The sequence below is a fragment of the Ctenocephalides felis genome, unplaced genomic scaffold (genome assembly GCF_003426905.1).
Source record: "Ctenocephalides felis isolate EL2017-DRISC unplaced genomic scaffold, ASM342690v1 CF-g0.4_SCAFFOLD_01170, whole genome shotgun sequence".
Lineage (NCBI taxonomy): Eukaryota > Metazoa > Arthropoda > Insecta > Siphonaptera > Pulicidae > Ctenocephalides > Ctenocephalides felis.
The window spans coordinates 37,461,888-37,473,223 of NW_020537324.1; the positions used below are offsets into that span (position 1 = coordinate 37,461,888).

General features: G+C 28.4%; 1 protein-coding gene across 1 annotated transcript in view; it reads right to left on the bottom strand.

Annotated features, from left to right (window-relative positions):
• Positions 1 to 1,349: 1,349 nt before the first annotated feature.
• LOC113366623 (proton-coupled amino acid transporter-like protein pathetic) overlaps positions 1,350 to 11,336 on the bottom strand; it is a 48,305-nt gene continuing 38,318 nt past the window's right edge. Inside the window, exons 9-10 of the mRNA XM_026608259.1 lie at positions 4,398 to 4,503; positions 1,350 to 1,734 (exon numbers count right to left, since the gene is read on the bottom strand). Of these exons, the coding sequence (XP_026464044.1) occupies positions 1,432 to 1,734; positions 4,398 to 4,503 (409 nt within the window). The 3' untranslated portion in view covers positions 1,350 to 1,431. The remainder of the gene's footprint in view (positions 1,735 to 4,397; positions 4,504 to 11,336) is intronic.

Below are 11,336 nucleotides of genomic sequence, written 5' to 3' on the forward strand. Positions count from 1 at the left end.
AAATAAAACATTCTTTTTTTTTTGCTTTTCCCAAAAATTAATTGTTTTTCCACTCTGTCAAAACAAGCAAAATGCTTATTGAATCATTCAAATTTGGATGCTATTTTTTTTTGCAAAAATAGCTCCGTATCTCCAAAGCGGCGAAACCTGTCTCTGCTAAAAACTAATCACCGCTTCTCCACATTATTATGCATTGAATGCTTCTTGAATCATGCAAATCGGATGGTCTGGTTAAGATATAATAATTCATGAACCATAAGGACATTGTTTTCATAAAATTTATCACTTTTCAACTGGTTTATTTATTAAACATTTAGAAATGTGATAACAGTTTAAAAGATAAGAACGCTTAAGAGAATTAATAATCAATGCTTCTAAATATACTTATAATATCTTCTATTATACAACAAATTAATACTGTATTTATTATTTACAATTATACATAAATAGAAGTATTAAATCTCTTCACAAATAGTTTAAATTATATAAAAATTCAATATATCAACTTTTTTGAGTCGGTAACATGTCATAACTTAAAATAGATATTGTATATTAAATCACAAGTATAATCACAAATAAAATGTTTTAACTCGAAATTATAATACACGCATCATTTATATAGTACTGTTCATACAGTTATAGAGTACTGTTCATACTTTTCATAAATATTTGCTTATCTCTAATGCATTTGTTTATTTATCACCAAATATGCACCTTTTGAAATGTTAAGTAATAATTCATAAATAATTCTATTGCGTTTTTGTTAAAAATATTTTTTAGCATTTTTTATAATTAAACTAAAATCTTATTATATATGTCTTTGTTATGATAAATGAACTGATTGGTGAATAATAAATTATATGTTTACTTTAACGATGACAAGCCTTACGAGTGATGTAATATATTTACAACTTATGTAACAAGAAAAATTAATATGGCTTTTTTTTATTTAATACTACAAATTTTTTCGTACTTTTTCAAATTTACATTCAAGTTAATAACTTTAAATAAAAATTTTCAATTAACAGTACGTGAAGGTGATTTTATGGTATAGTGTATAATTTTATTACTGTTTATTATTGTCATAAATAAAAATAACATTATAATCACTGATGATATTAGCAATAGATCGTTAAAGTCTACAATTTTAATAGTGTAAAATATATACAAAATTATTTAATCGAGTGCATTAATATACACTTATTACATTAATGTCAAAGCCCAGCAAGACTTATTGCGTGCGGATATGACATATCCAAAGATTAAAAACGATATATATATATATATATATATATATATATATATATATATATTATTAATTTTTACTAAGTTAATAATTGACTTGGTTGTATATAAAACTACCATTTAAATCGTTTTAGAAAAATTGTTACCAGTACTGGGTAAATAAGTAAATTATCATTAATAAAAACGTTAGTAAAGCTCTATAATTTTTTCTATACTTATCTTTGCACCTGTAATAAGTGCAAATATAGAGAAAGCAAATAGTATAAGATTTTTCCATAAGATCCAATATATAGGTCCTAGCCTTCCATTCCACCTATGAACGGTTTCTACAACGGATGGTACTGTCAAGCCTAAAATGGAGAAGAACACAGCTCCGACAAGACCGATGAAAGGTTCTAAATCAGGCACAGCCAATGCCAAGCCCATCATGAGGAATATGATAACTACTCTCATTGCGATTTGCACTAAGTTGTGACGATTTTTAGGAACCTGCAAAAAATGACAATAACTAAAGTCGAGGATCGTGATAAATTTTAAGGTAATGTGTTATTTCATACTTTTTCATCGATGAAATTAGCGTAGTTGCTTGAACTTTGAAATTTTTGCAAATATATAATGCTAAACTAAATGAAACAAACTAGTGGGGCGCATGTATTCGTGCCTTAAGGCAAATTGCTGGAACTTCTCGTACCAAAAATTATTATTTTTTTAAAAACGATTAACATTTTTGAAAAAAAAATTGCTTCGAAAAAATTAGAGTTTTGAGAAACTATAAATTTGACAAAAAATTACTTTTTTTTTGAAAAAAAAATGTTTTCTTTATTTTGACATATTTTGGAAATTCTGAACTTTTTTTCAAAGCAATCGTACTGCTTTAACTGCATAAAGACGAAATGTTAAAGCGCGTAAGCGCCGCGACGGCGCCTAACGGATAAACATTGGTACGGAACCCATAGGAATGTAAACAAAATTTATACTTATTGTTAAAATCTCTATAAAATATCTCATAATTTGATGTGCATATGTCTAATGATCATTTTTGACCGCCAAATGGCATTTTTTTTTTACTTTTTTCATTAGATCTCCGTTTTTTTGAATTATTAAAATTGGACGCTCCGTTCTCTTAAAAACTGAGTTACCGTGTTTGGCACTTTTTGCCCCGTATCTGTGGAACGGCTAGACCTGCCTTCGCCAAAAACTAATCAGCACGTCTTTTTATCAATACGAATCGAATGTTTTTTGAATTATTCAAATTGCTTCATCCTTGTTCTCGAAATCGTCGACGTAAATTTGTATCCGTACACACACACATACATCCATTTTTTCTAAGGTGTGCCAACATGTTCAGAAGGTTTTGAAACGTAAAGATATATAAAAAATTTCATTTTCTATTTATTTGCGATTACTATAACTTGCCCTACGGGAAGTTAAAAACAAATTTGTACTTTCTGAGAATGGTACTAAGTATTTTAGTTCTTTAATATGTTCTATTATTCATTTATTTGAACTTTGAAATTTATATGAGTATATTGTAGTACGATATATGTTTATTTGGCAACGGTTAAATTTGTAAAACGTTTCCCGAAGAAGTTTATGTTTCGCTTATTTTACGTTTTCTCGAAGTTTTAAGCCATTCTGAATCGAATGAGACCAAATTCGCAAAAAGTATGTGTGTGTGTGCTTGTATGTGAACAGATTTTTTGCCGGGAATTGACGTTTTCTCAAAAACGACTGGACCGATTTCAAAAATTTAAAAGTCAATCGATGTATCTCGATGAGGACTACCGTTTATCAATTTTGAGCGATGATCAGCGAAGCCGTTTCTTTGTGAACCGCAGAAAAGTAAAAAAAATTTTCGTCACGTTTTAGCCCGCAATTCTGAATCGATTTTGAAAATTCAAAAACTGTTCGAAAGTTGGTTCGAAAAATTATTTGGGAATCGTGCGTAATAAAGTGTTGAGAAATTTTTTTTCGACGATTTTCATGATTTTTTTTTTGGAGGTAGATACCATAATCTTACAGATCATACTAAAATATTACGGCCCTACGATAAGTCGTTTAATTTGCAAAAGTTTGCAAAGAGTAGTATCGTTTTCTCGGCATTTGTCAAAATTAGACCTTTCATCGACGTTTGTTCAAAAACGCCTGAACCTATTTCAGAAATTTAAAAACCATTTGATGGATCTCGATGAGGATTATCGTTTCTCAGTTTTGTGCGACGATCGGCCGAGCTGTTTCTTTGCAATTTGAAAAAGTGTTGAACATTTTTGGTCATACTACCGAGTCGATTTTAATCAAAAACTGTTCGAAAGATATTAGCTTAAGGTGAAAATTTACCGAGCCGTTTTCTTGTAATTAACTGTTGAAACTTTTTGGGCGATATATATCATGGTCTTATAGAACTTACTGAAATATTTCGGCCTTACGACAAGTAGTTTAATTTGAAAAATTCATCAAAGTTTGAGGAAATGAGCAGTTTTTTTGACGTTTGTTAAAATTAAAATTTGACGTTTTTTTTTTTTTGATAGTTATTATTTTTTTTTATTTACATATATACATTATTTTCACGTTTTACGTGGTATAACGATAGAGTTCGTTCGATTTCAATGATGTGTGATAAATCCACTCGGAATACTTTTAATCACTCATAAATTAATTTATATTTTATTATTTTAAGTCGATTATTACACATGTCGGGAAGTTCATGTAACTTGCCTCAAGGCAAATTACAAATACGAACTAGTTTTTAATGATGTTCAACATGATATAATCTATACTGTTTTAGAAAAACAATCTCATAGGAAAATGCACTTAAAGAGAGCCATTACATTTCAAACACTTCAATTTAAATTAAATTTTTGACATTTACATTATTATAGTTTATTATAAAAACATTATTATGACACTGTTTATTCTTTAGAGTTCTAATAAAATATAATCCAGAATGGGTTTTGAGCGTTTGCCGCAATATATTATAGAATTTAATCTTTGTATAGGATTTCAAGAAATTGTTTTATTTAAGTATTATATACAGTGTAGAAGCTGCATATTTAAAATCGGTTCATCATCTATTAAGGTTACTTTGTTCATGGCAAATTAAAACCTAGCATTTAATAATAAGCAAATATTGCGGAACTATTGGCTAAATTTACCTTATCTTCAATTTTTCCCCAAAGCAGCGATGTTGGTACATAAAATTGTAAACCAAATGTGAATAATATAGACACTCCAATCAAAATTTTAACTGTTTGAGCTAATCTGTAAATGTAAATGAAAGAGTTAGTATTATTATTTTGGCGAAATGATTGCTTCACATTATTGTACAGAGCAGCATTATTCATGATTATATTATAGGGTAACAAACAACCCAAAATGATGATTTTTCCTTCTAATTATTTTAGTACACAACAGGAAAAAATTATTTGACCAGACCAAGATGGTTTAGAATCACTTCGTTATAAAAAAAATCGATTTTAACGACATTAATTTTTTGTTCATATGCTGAATACGAAAAAATTGAGTGACAATTGATAAGAAAAATTAATATTTTTAAAGCATTATATGCTCATCCTAAGCTGCATCGAATTGAAAAATTGTATCATTGCGCACGTACGGAATTTTAAAATGAAACGCACTACTCTTCTTCTTTTAATAATTTAAGGATTTAATTGTTATTTTAATTAATTATTTCTAAAGTAATTTCTTTTTATGTTTTTAATTTTTTTTTTCAAAAAAATGTTTCTAAAGTTTGTGTAATTTTAAATTATGGAAATGGGCAATAGTATACAAGTTAACAGGTCACAAACATATATATATATATATATATATATATATATATATATATTACAAGAACTTACTCTTCATCAACTGGCAGATTTTCTGTAACTGAACCTTTTACTTTTATTCCAAAACACCAATATCCAAAAAATCCTATAATGGCATACAGAACAATAACTATAAGCATGGCAATATTTAATACGCCAGGGCAACCCAAAAAATGTTGAGGTTTCTTCATAGTGTTTTCAACAGGCATAACGACACCAATTCCTTCCATAGCAAAAATGACTGTGCTGTAAAATATTGATAAGGCTGTTTTTGACATTCGGCACATATTTACTAGTTATTAAAATATTTTTGTAAAAAATTACCTGAAGAACAGTGGTAAATTTGCAAAGTCTCCCATTAAATCTAGTGACTTTATATCCTCTCTTGATTTGAGCAGATAGTACAATGTTATACTAAACGAAACAATTAAACACAAATTTGCAATTGCTGAGAATGGTACTAAGTATTTCAATTCTTTTATTTGTCCTATTATTAATAATGGTACAATGACCATTAATATGTAGGACCGAATATCAATTTCTTCGCCGCCGTTCTCCACTATGTATAATTTGCTACCTGTAATGCAATAATGCAATTTTATACGCCATATTATGAATAAAATAAGCAATTGCAATAAATTTTGACTTACCTCACCAATTGATGTAGCTATGAATACTATGTAAACGCAACCCGCCGAAAAATATGTCAATATTATACCCCAATCAACGAACTGCCTAAAATGACCATGAACATGATTATGTGCTATAATAATGAAATTTTGTTTGATATAGGTATTTGTGAAAATTCAAAATTTAATCGTAATATTTTTGATAGTTTTTACTGAGATGCATTTATTTATGCACTTTTTATTTTATATTAATTTTGCCTTTTTTGGTGGCGGACCTCTTTGAAATTGTTACAGCTTATTGTTCCTTTATTGCGTTTTTATAACCATTGCAACTTGAATTTTAAAGAAATGCAAATGGTCGTAAAGTTGCTATTAGAAGTAACGTTTTTTTAACGTTAGAAGAAGAGATGGATCATTGGAAAGAGTAATTATGAAAAATGTATACTGCGACAGAGAAAACGCGGAAAAGACGCTACTGACGAGTAAACTGTGCCTCGACTAAATTATTTATATCATCATTCACTGGACGTGTATTGAATAAGATCTTTTTTCAGGAACTATTATGATAGTCAGTGGCAAAGCTGATCAGCTGATATTGACTCGAGTCAATATAAAATAGTTTTCATGGGCTAGCCACATTAAAGATAGAGAAGTATATGAGTCAAGTTATTATTGTTTATAAAATTTTAAAAATGGTTACGCCATGTCATTTTTTTATTCTCGTATTTTAATAGCATAACTTTATAGTCGTATTTTTATGGTAATAATAACCCAACGGCTTATCCGTCCATATTTGATAATTTTATTATCAGAATTTTTCTAATAGGGCTGGACTTATTATTCAATTTGATGCAGCAATGCTGGGGAAGGGCCATTCAAACTTAATATAGTAAGACAGTGATTTCCAACCTGTGGGGCGCGCCCCCCTGGGGCGGCGCCATACCGTTCCAAGGGGGGCGCAAAGCTGTTTCAAAAATATTATTTTTAAATGCTGAGTAAGTGTCAAAAACAAATCAGCAAAATACTTAAAGTACTTCTGAGAGTGTTTGAGCTCAAAAAAGAAATTGCTATATTTCTTGCTGATAACAAAAGAGACGGAGTAATCTTGTTTTAGGACATAAAGTTCTTCGCAAAATTTGCGTATTTAGTTGATATTTTTCAAAGACTTAGCGATTTAAATAAATCAATGCCAGGATCTCAAATTCGTGCTTTTGTTCAGAAAGACAAGATTACGGCTTTTATGAAAAAATTAGAACTGTGTATAGCTAGTATCAAATAACTTTATAACTTTAACATGTTTCTCACTTTTAAAATTACTTGTGTTACTGATGAAATAGAAGTAAGTAAAGATCTTATTATTATATCAGTCATATGACTAGTCTACGAAACCAATTTTCGCATTACTTTATCTAATTACGTCCAAATACTAACGGATTAGAAATCCATTTGTCATTAAGAAACATGATGATTTTGGTCATTCAACAGCAGAGCAGAAAATTATAATTGATTTATCTAGTGATAGCACATTGAAGCAGATGTTTCAGGACGAAAATATATTGTTGAGTTTTGGTTACCAGTAAAGGACGGTTTTCCTACTTTGACAAATAATGCTTTAGAAATTTTATTACCATTTGTGAGATCTTACTTATGTGAAACAGAAAATTCTTATAATAAATATTTATGTTTGTATGTATATTTTTTATAATACTGTGTATTATTTGGCATAATTTCAGTTATATTAAGTATATTTAAATTAAATTGTTAGAAAAATAAGAAGAGGGGGGGCGCAATATTTTTTCATTCGAAAGGGGGGAGCAAGGAAGAAAAGGTTGGAAACCGCTGTAGTAAGATCTATATTTTCAAGTGAAAATTGATATCGCTGCTGCTAGATATTGGGTTTGCCCGTGACGGGCATTGAACCCGCGCTCTGCCTGATCGCAAATCAAATTTAAGTAGTTTTTTGTATTAACATAGTGCCAGTGTAGTTAAGTTTTAAACTGATTGGTTTATATTCTTATGTCTATAAGGGAAGCTGGTTTATAAATTCTTTGAATTGATTTAATTAGTTTCTCAGTAATTCGTGTCTAAAATAAAACTTTGCTCTTCAAAATATAGACATTCTCAAATTCTCAAGAAAAAAAAACAGTAAAATGGAGTTATTAATATTCATCCTAATTTCAATTTCGAAGTTGTTTATTCACATATGCGTTATTAAGAGAACATAATATCGTATGAATTCTGGGAATTATGTAGAAACTAATATGTCACAAGAACTATATCTTTTATTTTAGAGAAATTAGAGATAAATATAATTAAATTTTATTATTTTATTACCGTGCAAAGCCTGAAAGCTTCCTAATAGTTGGCGAAGGGCTTTGTTTAAATACCTCTTCCGCAGTTTCAGCAAATCCAAGGGATGGTTCTCGCGCTTTGGCACATACTTCATGTGATTTTTTACCTAAAAATTTAAAATAATCGAACAATTGTTAATATATTTTAAAAGTTTTTTTTATGAAGTATTAATATGAAAATCTCTGATTCAATAAATTAAATATATTGAGTAACTTTGAATTATTATGTATCTTTTTGTAGTTTTCCAACATATCTAATAATAGCGAGTACATATCATATTAGGCCAAACTATTCTTCTTTGCGATAATCTGGAATTTCGAAAACCGGCGGAAAAATTGAATACGTAATATTCAATTAATCACGAAATAATAATATTTCACAAAGAATTTACTAAATTGTAACGTAAATACTTTTGAATGTGTATAGGTGTTTAAAATTGTAATTTTGCAATGAGTTCGACTCTTAGTTTTTAATTCCTTTAACGGCCACAAAACTTGTTCAATTTATTCTATCTGCATATTGAAAAGTGTAAGATATTTGAATAATAATTAAATGACAACTGTGTTATTTAATCTTACTAATAATTTGTACATGATAATGTTTCTTATAGATTAATTATTGATCATGATTAATCGATACTAAGTGGCTCTCCATAATTAAATAATATGCATAAAACATTAAGCGCGTGTATGAGTATTACTAGCAAATTTGTTATGCATAATCTAAAATATTAATCATCGTTGCACAATGAAGCTATATGACTTGCCAATAAATTGTTAGCTTGAGTTCATAAATTTAATAAAACCGATTAATTTATTCAACTCAACTAAGTATATATAAATATATTTTACGATATAAATCATATAATAAATAAAGTAAAATAATATAAATTTGTTTCGCCGTTGATGGCTATATTTGCGACTTTATTATGGCAACACGAAAAGTTATCATGCAAGCGTCTGAATTTTTTTTTCAACTAAATAAATTTACAGCTGTTAATTGATTTCGTGTTTTGTACGAACAATAATAAATGTTTTAATTTTTTTTTCTTGTAAGAATGTTGTTGAATACCGAGTAGTTTTTTATATTGTTGACAATCAAAAAGCCATCTCATCTGGTTTATTTTTTTTAACAAAATCTATATACTCCGATGATTTATTCTTCTTAAGGCACTGACTTTATCGTCACCATGATGTTGTGAATTGAATTTATTTTTTTTTTTATTTACAAATATAATAGCAATCAGAATCTTATGAAAATAAATTTAAATGTAAAAAAATTTTGAAATATGTTTAACGTAAAAACTGGGTTGTTTATTATACCTTTTGTAATAAGGTTATGAACATATGAACGTAACTAGCTGTAAGTGGAATTCTGTCTTAAGGCAATTAGGGCATCGTGCCTTAAGGCAAATTGCTGAAACTTCCCGTACCAAAATTATTATTTTTTTTAAAACGATTAACATTTTTGAAAAAAAATTACTTTGAAAAAATAAGATTTTTGAGAAACTATAAATTGGACAAAAAATTAGTTTTTTTGAAAAAAAAAAAATTAAAAAAAAAAATATTTTTTTTACAAAAATTTTTTTTTTTTTAAAAAAAATTTTTTTTCTTTATTTTGACATATTGTGGAAGATCTGAACTTTTTTTTCAAAGCAATCGTACTGCTTTAACTACATAGGGACAAAATATAAAGCGCGTAAGCGCCGCGTCGCTGTCTAACGCATAAGCATTGGTACGGAACCGATAGGAATGTTAACAAAATGTATACTTATTGTTAAAATCTCTATAAAATGTCTGATAATTTGATGTGCATATGTCTAATGATCATTTTTGACCGCCAAATGGCTCATTTTTTTACTTTTTCCTCTATATCTCCGAAACCGCTAGACCTGCCCTCATGAAAATTTGATCAATCTTCATCTTGTCAATACAAATAAAATGTTTTTTGAATTATTAAAATCGGACGCTCCGTTCTCTTAAAAACTGAGTTACCGTTTTCGGAACTTTTTGCCCCGTATCTTCGGAACGGCTTGACCTGCCTTTGCCAAAAACTAATCAGCACGTCTCCTTATCAATACGGATCGAATGTTTTTTGAATTATTCAAATCGGTTGATCCGTGTTCCTGAAATCGTCGACGAAAATTTGTATCCGCACATACATACACACACATACATACATACATACATACACACACACACACACATACACACACACACACACACACACACACATACATCCATTTTTTCTAAGGTATGCCAAAATGTTCAGAAACCTCTGAAACGTAAAGATATATAAAAATTTTCATTTTCGATTTTTTTGCGATTACTATAACTTGCCCTACGGGAAGTTAAATATGTACGCACAATATTTTGAGAAAACTGTTTGTGTACTTTTATACTTTACTTATTTAGCTGTTCAAATATAATTATGCAAATACTTTCCAATCCATATATCTTGTCTGTCTGCATTTACATACATTTAATTATTTATTTATTTGGAATTATGTCAATGTAATTGAAGTAGACTTGTCTAGTTTGTGATCTGATAAGTCGTATATAATTTTTATCAGTTTAATTTTTTTTAATACTTTAAAAATGTAAATAAAATTCAAAGTTACTTGTACAAATATAAAACAAAACTAATATAAAAAATAAATAAAATTCAAAGTTACTTGTACAAATAAAAAAAAAAAATAACATATAATAAAATAAAAACCTAGAAATAAAATATAAAACTTATATATATAATAATATATATACACGACTAAACAACAAACATGTATTATATTTAAATAACAAAATTATTAAGCAATTATCATGATTAATTTGTATAAAGTTAGAACAATGTAAAGAGTACTCTATGGTAAACCTATATTTGGTTGATTTAAGTATTTATAGTATAGAATATTTTGGCTCCGGAGCCACCTAAAAAAACGTTACATTTTTTACATAAGAGGAAATAAATTTGTTATCGATAGACCGATTCAAATTATTGAGACCCCATATGAAGTCTTTTAAAAGGCAATTAATTTAAGTTTAATAACGAGTCGAGATAATATTTAGACGCATGTTTATACAATAGAACGATTTAAAGAGACCGGTTTAATTGATTATGAGATTTAAAGTCTAAATGTTTTCGAAAAGTTCAACTCAATTGTGACATGTATAAATTGTGAAATCTTTCAATAGCGATATTTTTAGGGTAAAATACCAGTATTAATACCTCCGAATAATTAGACGGTATACTGATTTTGTGATAATCCGGTATACCGGTTTTGCACTAC